The sequence below is a fragment of the Coenobita brevimanus genome, chromosome 78 (genome assembly GCF_032717465.1).
Source record: "Coenobita brevimanus isolate Jiangsu-jjx chromosome 78, ASM3271746v2, whole genome shotgun sequence".
Lineage (NCBI taxonomy): Eukaryota > Metazoa > Arthropoda > Malacostraca > Decapoda > Coenobitidae > Coenobita > Coenobita brevimanus.
Genome location: NC_137031.1, coordinates 6,809,733 through 6,829,353, shown reverse-complemented (window position 1 = coordinate 6,829,353; position 19,621 = coordinate 6,809,733). Strand labels below are relative to the sequence as shown.

At 42.0% G+C, this 19,621-nt stretch overlaps 1 protein-coding gene across 1 annotated transcript in view; it reads left to right on the top strand.

Annotated features, from left to right (window-relative positions):
* Positions 1 to 19,621, top strand: part of LOC145408657 (organic anion transporter 3-like) — a 41,777-nt gene that overhangs the window by 14,122 nt on the left and 8,034 nt on the right. The window contains exons 4-10 of the mRNA XM_080279339.1: positions 9,373 to 9,476; positions 9,717 to 9,871; positions 14,356 to 14,524; positions 16,115 to 16,275; positions 16,595 to 16,643; positions 16,968 to 17,227; positions 17,753 to 17,937. Coding sequence (XP_080135465.1) covers positions 9,373 to 9,476; positions 9,717 to 9,871; positions 14,356 to 14,524; positions 16,115 to 16,275; positions 16,595 to 16,643; positions 16,968 to 17,227; positions 17,753 to 17,937 — 1,083 coding nt within the window. The remainder of the gene's footprint in view (positions 1 to 9,372; positions 9,477 to 9,716; positions 9,872 to 14,355; positions 14,525 to 16,114; positions 16,276 to 16,594; positions 16,644 to 16,967; positions 17,228 to 17,752; positions 17,938 to 19,621) is intronic.

Below are 19,621 nucleotides of genomic sequence, written 5' to 3'. Positions count from 1 at the left end.
ATAGATATAGATATATATATATATAGATAGATAGATAGATAGATATAGATATAGATATAGATAGATATAGATAGATATAGATCCATCTATCTATCTATCTATCTATCTATCTATATATATATATATATATATACTGCCTGAAGCCTTGATCCCGTAAGGGGTCGACACAAATTGGCTCCATGTTGCTCTGTTCCCCGCCATTTCACTGCCGTGCTCCCAGCTCATACCCCCCACTTTCATATACCTCTCCACTCCATCCCTCCATCTCTTCCTTGGCCTTCCCCTCCCTCTTCCCCCCTCCACCTCAGATACACTCTCCTCATCAGTCTCTCACTCTCCATCCTCTCCACATGGCCAAACCACATTAATGTGTTTCTTCTAACGCTTCCTATCACATCCACATCCACACCACATCGCTCCTTCACTTCCTCATTTGTCAGCTTGTCTCTCCATGTGACTCCACATGCTCCACTCAAATAACTCATTTTCACTGCCCTTACTCTTGACTTCTGTCCCTCCAGCAAGGTCCAAGCATCACTTCCATACGTTAGAGTTGGTATCACAATACCGTCAGGTAGTAGCTTTTTTACTTCCATGCTCACTTCCCTGTTTCTTATTACTGCTTTCAAGGAACCAGCAACCTTTCTTCCCTGCTGCACCCTTTTAAGGACTTCACCCTCTAAACTTCCATCCTTACTCATCACACTACCCAAGTACTTAAACTTACTCACATTCTCCATTTCCTCATCATCCAGTCTCACTGTACATTCACTAGCTTCACTTCTCTCGAAGACCATAACTTTACTCTTTCCTACATTCACCTTTAGATTCCGTTTCTTACACACTCTCCCAAACTCATCCACCAAGCCTTGCAGTTCCCCTTCTTCTTCAGTTAACAACACAGTATCATCTGCAAACAACAGCACAGGGAGTTTCCAAACACTGCCCTCTCTCACTAGGACCAGTCCAACTTCCACTGCCCTGCCTTTATCTCTTTTATAACCCCATCCATATACTGTAGATTGAACAACCATGGAGACATGACACATCCTTGTTTGAATCCAGCCTTCAAATATAAAAAATCACTCAGTTCACCATCCATATGCACTGCAGCTTTGCACCCTCATACATACTCTTCACAGCATTCAACAACTTCCCATCTACTCCATATATTCTTAATACTTTCCACAATCCTTGTCTATCCACCCTGTCATATGCTTTCTCCAGATCCATGAAGGCTGCACACAACTCCTTTCCCTTCTCTAGAAACTTTTCCACTAAAGATCTTAAAATGAATATCTGCTCTACACAACCCCTTCCCTTCCTAAACCTCCCTCTTGTTCTCCAACTAATTCCTCTGTTATTTCCCTAACTCTGTCAGTAAGTATCGTATCATACGCGTTTCCTTTTACATTAAGAAGGCAAATGCCCCTATGATTACCACACACTTCTTTTTCCCCCTTTCCATTGTACAGGGGAACAATTATACCTGACTTCCAATCCCCCGGGACTCTACCTTCCTCCCAGGCCAATCTGCACATCTTTCACATCCATTCTACTACTATCTCTCCCCCATGCTTCAGTATTTCACCACACACTCCATCAGTTCCTGGGGCTTTCCCCATTTTAACTTTCTTCATTGCTTCCACAACTTCCATCCTACTGATTTCTTTCTCTCTTCTCACATCCCTCCTTCTCCCAGCCATTCCCCAGCCGCAAATACTTGCATTACTTTCATTCTCTATACAACAATTATTGAAGTGCTCTCTCCATCTGCCCACTTTGTCTCCCTTCTCCACTAGTAATCTACCATTTTTATCCTTCACTCCCCAGTTAACTTCTTTGGCATCCTTGTAGTGCCCAGAAGTGATAATGAGTTGTATGTAGTTTATTTTACGACCAAAAGTTCGGTTAAGTGAGAGAGCAGGGCCGAGGTATAGCTGTTTCCATGCGAACGTGATCAGAACGTAGATTAAGTTACCTAGTAGCTAAGTCATTTTTTTTCCTACTGTAATTTACTAGTATTAAGTCTCTTTATAATATAAAAACTCGAGTGACTATGTGCCTGTGGTCACGTAATCCAGCATAAGGTACGCATGCGCAAAGGGATGTAAGGCACGATGATTCTTCTTTTTTTCGATGCAAGTGTATAGAGATTGTTGTAAAATAATTATTGTAACTACGGAATGTAATTTTTTTAGGATAATCGATTGTCGGGGAAAAGGCATCACAAGTCTATCACGAGTCTCTAATAACGAAAATTTTATATTGTGTAAGCCATCATCCCCCCCCTCCCCCTTCCCACCACGCAAGACAGACGTGTTTCACTGATCACTCGCTCACCGGCCGTGAAACGTGGGAGATGGTCGGTACTGTCGTTATCCTCCTCCCCCCCCCCCAAGGAATTCAGAAGTGTATAACAATCACGCGAGGTGACGCCACTAGCCTTTGGAGAAGCGAGCCTGTGTTCCCGCTCACCTTCCTTGTATCTCTTGAGCTGGATAGTGAGGTATTTCCCATATATTTGTGTACTGTACTTTATATTATTATTTAGTGTGTAACTGGAATACGAAAATACTAGCTGCAGAGTTCTGTCTGAGCCTCAGATGAATGTGAGATTTTTGTGGGCAAAATATCAGGTACCCTGGAACTGTAAATTGTTTATTAATACGTGTTGGGATGATTTGCAATTCAATACTTTTTAGGGCTGTGTTGTGAGTTAATGTTCACGTAGTTACTTTGTGAGGCACAATGATTTCGATGCAGTGATGTTTTTCATGGTTAGAGTTTCCCTACAATAAGTATTATTTTGAGCAGACCTATGTGTCTGTGGTGCCATGTGTTATTCCGTTTCTAACTGAAATGCCGAGTGTTGTAACTCATGTTTCTTTATTATGAGAATTTCTTGATCATGTGGATTACTTGCATTAGGGAGAGTAGTTATTCATTATACATATTAATTTCTAGCGGGTCTAAGTGTGGGAGTCAGTCTCAGTGAGTGAGTCAGAGTCCCGGTGTGGAGGCCAAGGTCCAGTGTGGAAGACAAGAATATTAGAAGACTGGACCAGTGAACTGTGGGCTGAGAAGGACTATTATGGAGCGCCACATTGCACTGAACTTGGGACAAAGGAGCAAAGTTTTTTGGATTTTGATGTTAGGGCCATATGACGTTGAGTAACGTACCAACTGATTCAGGATTATTCTGCAAGGCTTGTAGATGGGAAGATTTCTGCCCTTTTGGGGAGGTTTGTTAATACATACTTCCACTCGAACTTTACTGTTTATATAATCCTTGAGAACTAGTGGTATAGAGCTTACATAGTAGTTTGTTAATGTGTAACCTTAGAAGCATTTGGGGGAAATCGCGAAAGTTGGGCTTGGGTTAGCCGAGTTGGAGACTGATCCCATCATTTTGGCATGCTAACACTCTTAACTTGACCACCTGAAAAGTAATAAACGCAACCGAAGAGACCGGTCGTGGGAGAGAGTCTTCGTCAACCTGAGTTCCCCACCATTCCAGCACACAGTGGTCATCACTAGTGATTTAATTTCTGCCCCTTTTGACCACTTAAAAGTCTGGATCGCAGAGGTGTCAGTTCACCCTGTCTAACTCTTTACCTCTTTCCAAAACATCTTCTTACATTCCCTCCACTTTACACTCAAATTCCTTCCAAATTCCTCATCCACTCTCTTCTTACTCTCACTAAACTCTCCACCTCTCCCTTCCTTTCTACATATAACTCTCTCTTCCGTCTCTCAACTTCTTCAATGCCTCTGTTTCTCATCCACTCACTGTATACTTCTTCTTCTGTGCCACAGCCTCTCTCACCTCTTCAGTCCACCATGCTGTTCCCTGCATCCCCTTTCATCTTCTCTTCACCTCACACACCACCTCACATGCTGTACAGATTTCTTCTGTGAATATCTAACACACACCTTCCACGTCCCCCATCTGCTCCAATCTATATTTATCTAATTACTCCTTCACTTCCCTCTTATATTCTGCCCTTATTCCATCCTCTTGTAACTTTTCTACCCTCCTTGTAATAAATACTTTCTCCTGTCCTTCCCTTCTATTTCTCCATTTTGTTTGGACTTTGATTCTGACCACCAGCAAGTGGTGGTCCAAAAGTCCACTCCCCCGACCTCTATATACTCTTGCATCCATTAACACAGCTTCTCATCCTTTCACCTACACACACATAATCAATTATTGCCTTCTATTCATTCAATCACCATGTATACCTGTGGATCATTTTGTGCCCGAAGAGGGTATTAGCTATCACCAACTCCCCCCCCCTCCCCGGCACAAATGTCCACTAAAGCACTTCCAATCTCATCCATCTCTGCAGGCACACCCCACTCACCAACTATTCCATCTACCTTCACATTCCCTAGTTTTCCATTCATATCTGCAATAAAAAACACTCTTTCATTCCTTTCAAACTTTTCCAAGCATGCTTCCACATTTGTCCAGAACTCTTCTCTCACTCCGCTTACACGATCTTGAGTTGGCGCATACACGCACACAATCGCCCACATTTGTAGTTCAACTTTCACTCTTACCCACACAATCCTAGAGCCAACTGATCCATACTCTCTTATATTTTTCTTCCATCTGTTACTCACAACAATACACACTCCTTCCTTTGCCCTCTCATTCTCACCTACTCCTGCACATACAGTATACCACATCCATTCTCCCATTCTCTCACACTCTCACCTCTCAATTTAGTCTCAGTTAATCCAGATACATCCACTTTCGCACATTTGTAGTCCAACTTTCAATTTTACCCACACAATCCTTGAGCCAACTGATCCACACTCTCTTATATTTTTCTTCCATCTGTTACTCACAACAATACACACTCCTCCCTTTGCCGTCTCATTCTCACCTACTCCTACACATACAGTATACCACATCCTTACTCCCATTCTCTCACACTCTCACTTCTCCATTTAGTCTCAGTTAATCAAGATACATCCACTTTCGCACCCTCAAGCACCTGTACAATCTCTTTCTCTTTCACCTCATCATTCGCACCCCTTACATTCCATGTAGCTATCCGTACCAAGTCCTTTGTTCGGTCCTTAGTTGTCATCTTTTGGTCAGTCCTTGTCTGAGGCTTCATGTTCGTAATTTTAGTTAGTTGTTTTCCGGTGAGGGGTACTAACCCTTCGCCAACCCACTTGTTGTCGCGTTTGGAACACGTGTTAGTTGATTATAAGTTACCACCCTACGTTGTAAATGCTTTTCTGGTTTACAGGAAATCATTTGGCTTGCCACTCAATGTGGAGCTACCCCCCAAAACAGGGTATGACTACACCAAGTGGGTGGATGATGGGCGCCCCCACCTATATATATATATATATATATATATATATATATATATATATATATATATATATATATATATATATATATATATATATATATATATATATATATATATATATATATATATATATATATATATATATATATATATATATATGTGCAGCACTATGCTGTTGCAACATTCCACCTGACGAAGCACATACCCCCCCGCCCATCTCCATGCACACCTAACTAAGCGCATAACTGCCCTTACCTCCCGCCACTTCAGTATAACAAATAGGAATTATAACTTAAAAATTTCAGAAGTTTATCCATGTTAATAAAGTTATGAGCAGATATGAAGAAATCATGACTCGTGCTTTTTTTCATTTTGGCAGCCATTTTTTATGGTTACGTAATAGGTACAGTCATGAAACTTCATACATATTTGGGTATTTATATAATGACTTATCATGTATAATTTCTGCCTCCTAGGTTTAATAGTTGCAAAATTTTAATGGAAAAATCATTGGGCCCTTCAGATTCCTTGCACAGGCCACATTGAAATTTCTCAGAATTACATTTTTTTTTTCATAAAAAAAAAAAACTACTTAAGACGCAGCTTTCTATCCTTTGTTCTTTCTCTGAAATCTCCATTTGAGGAAATTTCAATGTTCACTGCCACCTTTGGCTCTCCTGTCCATTCACTGATCCACCTGGTGAACAAGCCTACATATTTTCTATCGTTAATGACCTAGAGCAGCTTGTACAGCACCCTACCCATATCCCTGACCACCTTGGAGAGAGCTCCAACATACTTGACCTCTTCCTACCAACTGATCCTTCTGATTTCACTGTTAATCTTTTCTCTCTGTTGGGGTCCTCTAATTACAAACTTATTACCTTAACATGTCCTATCGCTCTGGTACAGCCTGTGGACCCTCCAAAGAAACGTTAACTGTGGTGCTTTGGAGCTGAGGATTGGGAGGCCCTCAGGCAGTACTTCTTTGATTTTCCCTAGGATTATTGCTTCTGTGGCCGGGAGCCATCTGAGTGTGCCTTGCGCATTACGGACGTTATTCTCTTGGGCATGGAAGCATACATTCCTCTCTCATAGCCTCTGACTAATGTAAGAAAGCCTTGGTTTAATTACACCTGTTCTAATGCTGTCCGCAACAAGGAGAGGGCCTATAAAAGGTACAAGAGCCAACCCACCCCTGAATCACATCTTTCTTATGTTTCTGCCCAGAATCTTCTAAGTCTACTCTTTGCTCTGCCAAAAATAATTTCATCCATACTAAATGCTCTCAACTCTCCAACTCGGATTCTTCCCGCTCCTTCTGGCACCTTGCCAAAAACCTTTCTGACAACTTTACCTCATCATCCTTCCCTCCTTTTGTCTACTGTGATGGCTGTGTAGCTATTTCTTTTATTGATAAAGCAGATCATTTTGCTCAGACTTTCTCCTGCAATTCCACCGTAGATGATTCCAGTGCTGTTCCCTCATCACTTCCCCCCTCTGACTTCCTCATGGCTGACATTAAAATTTCTTCAGCTGATGTATTTTCTGCTATCACTGGCCTCAGTGCTAACAAGGCATATGGGCCTGATGGAGTCCTTTCTGTTGTCCTCAAGAATTGTGCTTCTGTGTTTACATCCTCCCTAGTTAAACTCTTTCGCCTTTGTCTCTCAACTTGTACCAATCCCTCTTGCTGGAAGTTTGCCTCATTCAGCCAGTCCCAAAGAAGGATGACCATTCCCAACCCTCTAACTATCGTCCAAGTGACTTATCATCCTGTGAAAAGTTTTCAAGTCTATTCTTAACAGAAAAATTTTAAAGCATCTTTCCTATCACAACGTTCTTTCTGACTGTCAGTATGGGTTCCGTCAGGGGCGCTCCACTGGTGATCTCACCTACCTTTCAGTCTCCTGGTCATCCTCCTTTCAGGATTTTGGCGAAAGCTTGTCATTGCAGTTGACATCTCAAAGACTTTCGATCGAGTCTGGCATAAATCTTTAATTTCCAAACTGCCCTCTTACGGTTTCTATCCTTCTATCTGCGCCTTCATCTTTCTGGTCGTTCTATAGCCGCTGTTGTAGACGGCCATCGTTCTTTTCCTAGATTTATCAAAACTGGTGTTCCTGAGGGCTCTGTCCTATCACCGACTCTCTTCCTTTTGTTAAGCAATGATCTTATAAGCTGTAGATCTAACCCTATTCACTCGTACGTTGGTGATTCCACTCTTAACCTTTCCATTCAGTTCCCGCAATGTCCATCTTAGCAGTTACTTCAACAAACGAGGGATGAGGCTATTGTACACCTAATGTCTTGCTTGGCTTATATCTCTGACTGGGGTAAAATTATTCTTGTTGTTTTTAATGCATCACAGACTCAGTTTTACACCTATCAACCAGACAAATTCTTCCAAAGGAGTACCCACTAATGTTTAATACTATCTATCTCAATCCTGCATCATCCTTCAACATGCTTGATGTTTCATTCACTCGAGATTTATCTTGGAAATATCATATTGTATCTCTTGTAAAATCTGCTTCCAAGAGATTAGCCGTGCTAAGCTGATGCCATATCTTCTTTACCCCTGCACAGTTGTTGACTTTTTATGTGGGTTTTATTCGCCCCTGTGTAGAGTACAACTCTCATGTGTGGGGAGGCTCCCCACATACAGCTCAGCTCAATAGGGTGGAGTTAAAGGCTTTTCGTCTCATTAACTCTCCTCCTCTTACTGGCTCCCTCCAACCTCTGTCTCTTCATCGCACTGTTGCCTCTTTATCTCTTTTCTGTCGCTACTTCAATGGTCACAGCTCCTCTGAACTGTCTGTTTGCATCCCTCTACTTTTATGACGGGCGCGTAGCACCCGTCTAGCAACAAACACTCATCCCTTTCCTGTCCAGCTCTCTAATGCAAGAGTTAACCATTACTCCCAGACCTTCATTTATGCAACACGTCAACTCTGGAACTGTCTCCCTCTGTCTGTATTTATTACTTCGTATGATCTCCAGTCTTTCACATGCAGTGTGCCCAGGCATCTTGAAATGAACGGATCTTGAATTTGGCTCTTTTGCATTTTTTTTTTCCCTTGGAAGGAACCGTTTTGTTGGCTCCTACCTTTGGTTCCTTCTTCCTAACATAAAAAATATCTATTAAAAGGCACAAGTTCACTATAAGACAAATATGTGAAAATTCATGACTCTGTAGCAAATACTTTCTAAGTTCTGGCCCAGAATCAAAATCTCTACACTATCTATTTTTGTTGATCCCAGTGATAACAATACCCTCCTTCGTCAAGTGGAGGGTAAAAATTCGTTGGGCCTTTCAGGTTTCTTGCACAAGTCACAGTGAAATCTCCAAGATTTTTTTTTTTTTTTACTTTTTCGTAAAAAAAAAATAAAAAAAAAAAAATTAAGACTCAGCATTCTACCGATCAAAAATGACACATAAATATATGAAATTTCATGACTATGGCGAATACTTCTGAGTTCTGGCCTGGAAACGAAATTTCCATGTCACCTATCGTTGTTGATCTCAGTGATAACAATAGCCTCCTCTGACTTCATCAGATGGAGGGTAAAAATGTACATACAGAGTGGTCCATAAGTGGCACTTCATAAAGACTCAATTGGCGGTATATTATGTTAGTGTGAGCGTGGGTGTGACAGAAGGAGAAGGATATGAATAAATGACCCAAGGTAGACAGGAATAATGCTGACTTACCCGTACCTGCAACACACGAGACATTGCTCAGTAGAGTCGAAAAGGAGCGTTATATATGGACCACACTGTATATATAAGGTATTAATAATGTACAGTACAGTGGATTTGTGGTGCTGGAGAGGGACGCCTTCAGGTGTCAGCACCGATATAGGTGCTTATACAAACGTACCCCAGCTTCCTTGTTACCCCCTGAAAGGGGGATTGCAGATGGCAGAAGGGCAGTCTTAGCCTGGAGTCCACTGGCTTTACATCCACATGAGCCTGAGGTTGCAGGATGCAGCTACTAATATTATAGGTGATTTATGTCCCCCTTTCCTTCAGTTCGATCTGGTGTGCTCCAGGGAGTACATCCGCCCCACCTACCACAGCCTCTACATGTTTGGCACCTTTGTCGGGGCGCCCATCAACGGCCTCACGTCAGACAGGTTAGCTCACAGTTCCACGTGAAGCTTTACTTATTTACATGCGTCCAGCAGTGTTTCTGTGTTTTCATTGGCAGACTTAAATATTGCAAAAAAAAATAAAAATAAAAAGTGGTGATCCAGTACGCCCATGCACACGTTGTTTCGGACAGGTAAGAATGCAGATGATCTTCATTTTTTCTCTTTATCTCCTTCTTGTGGGTATGGAGGAAAAATTATCCTATTCGTCTTCTTTACACACAGGTTCGGGCGGAAAACAACGCTAAGCCTGGGGATACTGACATATTTCTTCATTGCCATATCCAGCTGTTGGCTCACCTCCCTCCCGGCCATCCTCACCTTCCGTTTCATCCTCGGTTTTTTCCATCCTTCCATCCTTCAGACTGGCTATAGCCTCGGTTAGTCCGTATCTCCATTACGTTATTTATCTGTTAGAAATCATAGAACCAGTATATTGTCATCATAACCCCTTCACTGCTTTGACGTATTTGATTTTTTTTCATTCTATCTCCAGACAAATTTACTAGACTTGGAGGAGACTTTTGGAACTGAAACAGTAAAACACACACACACACACACACACACACACACACACACACACACACACACACACACACACACACACTGACCAGTGTTGTAAGCAAGGTATTAGAAAAGCTTATAAGAAAAGCTTGGGTAAATCATCTAGAACACAGTATGATAACAGAAAGACAGTTTGGTTTCAGAAAAGGAAAATCATGTGTTAATAATCTGTTGAGCTTCTATGACAGAGTAACAAAAACAATACAGGAAAGGGAAGGATGGGTGGACAGTATCTATTTAGATTTCAAGAAAGCTTTTGACACAGTACCACACCAAAGACTTTTATGGAAACTGTACCATCAAGGAGGAATTCGAGGCAAACTGTTTTGTTGGATGCAAGACTTTCTCATAAAAAGAGAAATGAGAACAGTACTAAGAGGAAACTACTCATCATGGAAAGAAGTGACTAGTGGAGTACCACAGGGTTCAGTGCTGGCACCAATCATGTTTTTAGTGTATATAAATGATATAAACAGTAATACTGGAAATGAGAGCTATCTGAATATGTAAAAATACAAAGGAGAATTACTGACACAGACTCTTGTAAAGAGCTACAAGAAGAATTAAATAAACTTCATGAATGGTGTGGTGTGAGACGTGTGGGTGGTGGTGTAAGAAAAGGAAGTGAATGGTGGTGCGAGGAAGTAAGTATGGCTGTGGCTGAGAAGAGACGTGCATATGAAGTGTGGCTGCAGAGGAAGGATGAGATGTCATATGAAAGGTATAAGGAAAAGAGGAATAGAGCAAGAAGGGCTGTGCGTGATGTTAAAGTAGCAGCAGATGAGAGGTGGGGTAGGCGGCTGACAGAGAATTTTCAACAGAATAAGAAAATGTTTTGGAAGGAGGTGAAAAGGGTGCTAAAGGGAGAATCTGAGAAGGAAGAACAAGTAAAAGCAAAGGATGGAAGGATGTTAATTGAGATGGATGCAGTAAGGAAGAGATGGGCAGAGTATTTTGGAAGATTGTTAAATGTAGAGGAGGAAAGGGTGGCTGAGATTGTGGCGGATGGATGGGTGCAAGGAATAAATGTGTTGGGAGAGTTGAATGATTCTTTGATCACGAAGGAGGAAGTGGAGAAGGCAGTAAAGGAGATGAAAACAGGGAAAGCTGCAGGTATGGATGGGTGTGCTGTGGAATGCCTGAAGGGTGGTGGAGTGACTATTGTTGACTGGTTAGTAAGATTGTTTAATGTGTGCTTTGAGAAAGGTATGGTGCCAGTTGACTGGGCAAGTGCTTGTGTGGTCCCGTTGTATAAAGGCAAGGGTGATAAGTATGAATGTACTAGCTTTAGGGGTATAAGTCTGTTGAGTGTTGTAGGTAAGGTGTATGGTAGAGTGTTAATTATGAGAGTTAGAGAGGGTACAGAGGGAGTGATTAGTGATGAGCAATGTGGCTTTAGGAGAGGGAGGGGATGCGTTGATCAGGTGTTTGCTGTGAGACAAGTGTGTGAAAAGTATTTAGCAAAAGGCAAGGATGTGTTTTGGGCATTTATGGATTTAGAGAAAGCGTATGATAGAATTGATAGGGAGGCTTTGTGGACTGTTTTAAGATTGTATGGACTTGATGCTAGGTTACTAAAACGGGTGAAAAGTTTTCATGTAAATAGTAGTGCGTGTGTAAGAGTGGGAAATGCTGTGAGTGATTGGTTTCCCATGAAAGTGGGGCTGCGACAGGGATGTGTGATGTCGCCTTGGTTGTTTAATATTTACATGGATGGTGTTGTAAGGGAGGTGAATGCAAGAGTTTTAGGTGGTTTGAGTCTGGTAAATGTTGATGGTGGAGAGTGGAATCTGAAGCAGCTGCTGTTTGCAGATGATACTGCACTGGTGACTGATTCAGAGGAGAGATTGAGACAGTTGGTAGAGGAGTTTGGAAGGGTGTGTGAAAGGAGGAAATTGAAAGTAAATGAGAATAAGAGTAAAGTGATCAAGTGTACGAGGTTGATAGATGGTAGGGGGATGAATATAGTTTTGAATGGTGAGTTGCTTGAGGAGGTAGATTGTTTTAAATATCTAGGGTCACATGTTGCTGTGGATGGAAGAATAGATGCAGAAGTGAAGTTTAGAATAAATGAAGTAGGAAAGGTGCTGGGAGGAATGAAAAAAGTGTTTAAATGTCGTTCGCTTAGAATGGATGTAAAGAGAAGGCTGTATGAGGGTGTTGTGGTACCAACTGCATTATATGGGGCTGAAACATGGAATATGGGTGTAGCAGAGAGGAAAAGTTTGAATGTAATGGAGATGAGGTGTCTGAGGAGTATGTGTGGAGTGACGCGTATGGATCGGGTGCGAAATGATGGAGTGCGAAGGAGAACTGGAGTTGTTCGGGAGATGGCTGGTAGAGTTGAGCAGAGGGTGTTGCGATGGTTTGGGCATATGGAGAGAATGGATAATGAGCGATTGGTAAAAAAGATAACTAGATCTGATGTGAGAGGTGTAAGGCTGAGAGGAAGACCACGAATAGGATGGATAGACAGTGTGAAGAGAGCGCTGGATGCGAGAGGGATGTCTGTTGAGCAAGGAAGAGTGGCTGTGCATGACAGAAATAAATGGAGAGAAGTTGTGAATGAATAAGTGATGACGCAGCCCTGAGGGGATATTCTCCCGCATTTGGTCTGATCAGCTAGTCAGGTCAGGTGCGGGTAAGGGGATGGGTCTGTTATGATGTGGCAGGGGTAAACTAGTTTTGCTGTCTTGCCCTGCTGCTGATGTCACTGATTGCATTGCGCAGTTGACAGTTGTGCGGTGTGGTGCGGTGAGGATCTGTCCGTTCTCCCCTTTGGGGCTAAGATGTGAATGAATGTGTTTGAATGGATGAGTAAATGGAGAGTGTGTCGTCCTGTCTCGGCTACCTCCCTTTCCTTGGGGGAAGCAGCCTAGGTATATAGATAGATAGATGAATGGAGTAGTACATGGCAAATGGAATTCAATGTGGACAAGTGTCATGTAATCAAGTTTGGTAAAAGTGGAAAAAGACCTGATTGGGATTATGAGTTAGGAAATAAAACCCTATACACATCAGAAAGAGAGAAAGACCTAGGTGTGATTATCAATAACAGACTATCTCCGGCTGACCAGATCAGCGAGAAGGTACGGAACATGTATACACTGCTTGCAAATATGAGAATAGCATTCACATACATAAACGAAGACATGCTAAGAAGGATAATAACATCATTCATTTGACCAACCCTGGAATATGCATCAGTAGTCTGGAGTCCTCATCTCAAAAAGCACATAGACAAATTGAAAAAGTTCAAAGGGCCGCTACAAGATGGATACCAAGCTTAAGGGACCTAAGCTACGAAGAAAGACTAAATAAACTGAATCTACCAACACTACAAGAGAGAAGGAAAAGAGGTGACATGATAATGCTATAAAAGTGCATATCAGGGAAGGAGAAAATAGACATAAATGATTACTTAACATATGGAGAAGCATCAGCAAGAGGACACTGCAAAAAAACTGCGTAAGAAGAGAGGTGATAAAGACGTAAGGAAATTCAGTTTCCCAAACAGAGCAATTGATCAATGGAATGCACTACCGAATGAAATAGTGTGTGCCAAAACAATTCACAAATTTAAGGATATGTACGATAAATATGATTTAAGACACGGGACAGTACGAGCTTGACTCATTCCTGTAAAGATACAATTAGGTAAGAACAAGTAGAATCCAATAACGTCTACACAACGAGGAGTCTATCTGAAATTGAACATTTTAATAAAAAAAATACACAAGATCATCAGAGTGAAGTTGTTAAACAGTTCACGCTTGTAAATTACTTACACTGAATTAACAGCCTTGCTCAGATCATTATGTTCTTTTCAACTAATAAAATTTTAGTAATGTGTTTCTTGAAAACTAGTGCTCTGTATAGCACTAGAGGTATGTGCAAGTCCAAGTAGCCTACAGATCCCAAATTGCAGATCCAAAAAGGTGAGACATATTCCATCATCATTATGTGCTTTACAAATTATGGGAAAAAATTTATATAATTAATAATAATAATAATAATGAGAGGGGTTATCTACACTTCCACACACTCAATTTTAGCAATACGTACAGCCATGAGCAAAAGTTCGTTGACACTTCTCTGACGTGTGAGGCAAGGGAAGGTTTTACATGAATTATTTTGAAGTGAGAGCAAAATGAAACAGAGAAAGAATGGAAGAAGGAAAGATGTTCTCTGTTGTTTGGGGAGGAATGAAAGATATGGAAGGCAGGAGACAATGCTGGCAGAGGAGTGTAGCAGCATATTTGCTCCTGGCTGCATCGAAACCCCTCGTACTTTTATACAGCGCTTGAGGTATGCGAACCCAAGTACCGATCTATCGTGGGCGTGCTGGCGTCTTTCCCGTGGGCGATCGGCACTATGATTTGGGGCGGAGTGGCCTACCTCATCAGGGACTGGCGATGGCTCCAACTGGCAGTCAACATACCCGGCCTTCTCATCGTTCCCATTCTCTTGTAAGTTTTTTATCTTTCTTTTTTGGGTCAAGTTTTCCTCTAGGGTTTAGGCTTCGCCATATATTTAGTTCCTCGCCGTCTCATCGTCCAATACTCGATTTAGTCCAAGATGCAATTAACAATTAGCTTTTGACACGCTTTAAGTTTTTTTCCTTTTTTTTTTTTTGTTGATTCGGTTAAGCTTTTGGCAACTTATTTAGTCTGGGTATAAATATGCTTTAGATTCGGCCTTGGTTTAGCGTTTGGCACGTATTTAGTTTAGCTGAGCATACATATTTCAGAACTAGTTAGGTTTTAGCTCTTGGCATACTCGTATATTGTCTAGGTGGGCATAAATATATTTCAGATTTAGTTAAATTTTAGCCTTTGACACGTATTTAGTTTCTATTTGATTTTAGACTCAATTTCGGTTTAGCTCTGGCATCCATTTTGTTTAATATGTCATACAGCCATATAGCAGAACTTCTGCCTATCAGAATTCTTTTATTCCCCGAACTGAATCTCTCTGGAACTCGCTTCCCCGGAGTTGTTTCCCCCCAACCTTCAACTTGCAGCTGTTCAAGTCCAACTGTTACAGATATTTTATGAATGAAGGATGCCAGTTATCTTGTGTATGGATTTTTTTTTTTAATTCATTTATTTTTCCTACCTCTGTTCTGTTATTTAAAAAAAAGGTATAGCTAAATTATGGGCAGTTATAGTTTAGTTTTGGTAGGAATACAGGGAGGAATAATTTTATTGCACAATCAGTTATAGTTGAGCTTTGACATTTCTTTAGCTTTGACATAATTTTATTTTAGATTCAATTGTGGTTTAGCTTTTGACCAACACTTAGTTCCTGTGGTTTTCCACAGCAGTGCCAGTTAGCCAGGAAATATCTTTGTAGTTGAGTAGGTTCTTCCTCCCTAGAATTTTCTGCCTAGTTCAGTACTCTACATTCCTTGATAAATTTGACCTGCCATTCACTGATTTCATAAGTATTTTCTTCAGTGTTGTAGACAGTAGTAGTAGTAGTGGTAGTAGTAGTAGTGGTAGTAGTAGTAGCAGTAGCTGCAACCCCAGGCTAAGCTGAATGTGAACCGGTGGACTGCAGTCTTAAGTTCTTTTTCTGCAGTCCACCATCATCATTTCGGGGGATAGTGAAGTAACTGAGACACGTTTGTATAACTAGGTAGTTGAAAACCCTGGTTATATCCTACATCTCTGATTGCACCATACATCATATATTTCTCCACCCCATCCACTCTGTCCTCTGGCAATAGGTCCCCCTTCCTGCGACTCACACACCCCATCTCTCTCATATAGTTAATCTCTCCATCCCATCACTCCATCTCATTTTTGATCTCCTCTACTCCCTTCCTCCTCTCATAGTGAAAAAAATAAAAACTGTCATTTGACCTTTTTTGCAATAAACAATTCTCCTGCATGTATCTTGTCTTTCGACGATTGGATGACTTTCCCCCAACACACACCACCCCTCTCTCATACATCTCTCCACTCGATCCCTCCATCACAGCCTCAGTCTCCCCCTTCCTCCTCGTAATTAAAGGGAAAAAAGGTATATCACTTACCTTTTCTTGCCACACACAGGATTCTGGATGAGTCTCCCCGTTGGCTTATCGTGCGAGGGAGATTTGAGAAGGCGAGGAAGACGCTGGACAAGGCTGCTCGCTGGAACCATGTCACCCTTCCACCCCAGGAGGAGCTACACTCACTTATGCATGCCATTAGACAAGAGGTGATTGCCAGGGGTATATTAATAAAATACACACACGCACAGCAAAATATATGCATGCAAGAGTACCTAAACGTCATTAAATTCCCTTTTGATTCCCATTCGAAAACACTGTAAAATAGATATAAATTTCTTTCCTGGCATGCTAACATGGGAAAATCCGGGATGGAGAAACAGAAGGTGAAGAGAGCATACAGGACGAAGGTGACGCACTTCCTTCTGCATCTGCTCATCCTCTTCAGGTAAGTTTCAGGAGTGAGAAACAAGAAAAGCAAATGAAACATGAGCAAATACTTGTGCATTATTTGTACTTCTGAATATTTCTTGCTGTACAGTCAGGGACAAAATTTCTTCCATTAACTGCAGAGAACTCAAAAACTTTGTGTAATGTGTCATAATTCAAGCAGTAGCAGCATCAGCAAAAGTAGTAGTAGTAGTAGTAGTAGTAGTAGTAGTAGTAACAGCAGCAGCAGCGGTAGTAATAATAGTAGTAGCCCCAGGTTCATCTCAAATGTTGACCCAGTGAACTGCAGCCTGACACTGACCTCCTCCAGCAGTCCACCACCTTCCGTTCAGAGGAATAAGGTTGATCTTGAAGGACATTTGTAGAACGAGGCAGTACAGCCAGTCTGTTATATCAGTGTCACAGAGTGAAAATGTCATTCTCTAGGATCTATAATTCAAGAAACTCCTTCCTTGTCTCCACAGAACACACAAACTACGCACCATCACTTGCATCTTGTGCCTCAAGTTCTTCCTGGCCTCCCTCATCTTCCACGGGATTGCCCTCAATGCAGTCAACTTCAGCACCAACCCCTTCCTCTACATGATTCTCTCGGGTGTGGCTGAGGTGCCTGCCTACGTGGTCTCGGTGCCCATCGTGGCCCGTTGTGGGAGGAAATGGCCAAGCATCGTCTTCTGCTTTATAAGTGGATTGGTCATTATGGCTGTGGCATTTATTCCTTCAGGTATGGTTGGGAAAGGGTGAGAGGGGATCAAGCATTTGTTAACCTCTTTAGCTTGGTGGCATATAGATTTTTAGCTTCTGTTGTGACAATTTTTCTAAACTGCATGGGGTCCTTCTCAGTTTTTCCTGTCGACTTCAGTTGGCTGGAGGGTTTGATGGGCAAGGGTAGAGCCTTCTTTCGTTATTATCCTTATACCTGGTTGGGGACAATGAAAAAAGAAGCAGGAGAGGAGTGTTGGTGGGACCTGAAGGAGATGGCAAGAGACAAATATTGGTGGAGAGAGTTCATTGAGGCCCTATGCATCCCGTGGGGTGCCACAGGAAATGATTGATCTTTAGCTCACAGAATTAGCTGTCACAGTCATAGTCTTCTCTGAAACAAACACTTACGAAAGAACCAATAGGTCTGTTGCTGTTTGTTATCCTTTGTAACCCTTTACAGACAGACAGACAGGTAAACAGATAAACAGACAGACAGATAGACAGATAACAAACGTTCCTATTCACCCAAACTATTCCCTGGCAGATATGAAAGTACTGGTGCTGGTGTTGGCACTGATGGGGCGTATGTGCATCACTGCGGCCAATGTGATCCTGTACCTGTACTGCGTGGAGCTCTACCCCACTGAGGTGCGCCTTCAGGGCCTCGGGTACTGCACCATCTTCTCCCGCGCTGGCTCCATGATCTCACCATTCATCACAGAGCTGCTGGTTGGTATACTTCCATGCACATCTTGGCTCATTCACAAATACCTCACGCACGTACACACACTAAAATAATTATCAACACACCATGCTTCGATACGCTTTGTAACTATCACTGACACAGAAGCTGTGAATATGCTGTATGGGTTAGTACACCTGATTCTCCTCTCTCTCTCTCTCTCTCCATATATACAGCTACTGCAAATTGACTTAGGACCTCCCCCCACAAGGTATTAAAGAACACAGAAATCAGAATATATCACAATGTTTGTTCATGAAATGCCATTCATTAATATGAAATCATGTTTCCCTTGTTTTTTCAGGACCAGTTGGATGCGTATTGGCATGGAATCACTTAGATATCTAAAGTAATCTAAGGGCATTTCTTTGCACCAAACATTTGTCAATTCAGTCTTGAGGTTTTCCAGATTGGGTGTCTTCTTCTCTGTCATGATTTTCTTCATCTTTGCACAGAAGTTTTCTATCGGATTTAGATCCGGACTGTTGTCAGGCCAGTCGAGGACCTCAATCCGATTATCCTGGAGCCATTTTGTCACCTTTCTTGACTTGTGACATGGAGCTGAATCGTGCATGAAAAAGACGCACCCATGAATAACAACAAAGTTTAACAAATGATCTTTCAGGACGTGAATGTACCGGCCACCATTCATCATCAAGTTCTTAGGAAGAAAACTGAGGCCTCCCCTTCCCATTCACCAGAGAAACACCCCTGATTGTGGGTGCTTAACAGTCGGCACCGTGTAAGCAGGGTCATTTCGACTACGGGAGGCAGGGTGACGAACCTTGGCAGAATGCACCTGGAACACTTGAGATGTACTTTCATCAGAAAACTTAACTTTCTCCACTCATCTGATGTCTAGTGTGCATACTTCTTGGCAAATTGAATGCGCTGCTTCTTCATGCAGTCAGTGAGAAGTGGTTTCTTGGCTGCGGTCCAGCTTGGCAAACCCAGCTCCTTCTGCAACAGTGTTGGATAGTTCGAACTGAGACGTCTTGTAACAGCTGGGGGTGCATTCTCTTCAGTTCTGCTGCAGTCAGTCGATGATTCTTGATTACTTCCCTCTTCAGAAGCATATCTGTACCTCTGGAAGTCGTCCTCTTCTTTCCACCGCAATGCTTGTGCTCTGGTATGACATCAGGGGGCTGCAGCAAGAACCTTCATGAAGGTTGAATTTGTGCGTCCAGTACGTTCACACATCGTGTTGATAGGGACATTTTCCTGCTTCCATGCAATGATACGGACCCTCTCATCCCTTGAGCAGTACTTTCTAGGCATGACAACTTGATTCTAGGAAAATAACAGGGCAAACAGTAATGCATACGAATAAAGAGAGAGGTGCAAACTCGGAGCAACAGGAACATATATTTCCTTTCTCACTTCTGGGCAAGCACTGACGTGCTGAGTGTTTCACCACCTCCCGCCAACACCAGAAGAGTTGCCAGTTACTTCTTGACCAAAAAATTCACTTGGTAATGGTGGAAACACAAAGCACAGACAGACAACTCTCCCATAGCAATTCTGTGTGTAGATCCTAAGTCAGTTTGCGGTGGGTGTAGTATAACTTCCATAGTTTCATGTCGTGTATAATGAGTAATTCATAGCAATGTCCATAATGCTTAAAGGAAAGTCTCAAAGCATTGTACACTAGATAATACAGAAATCAAAGTG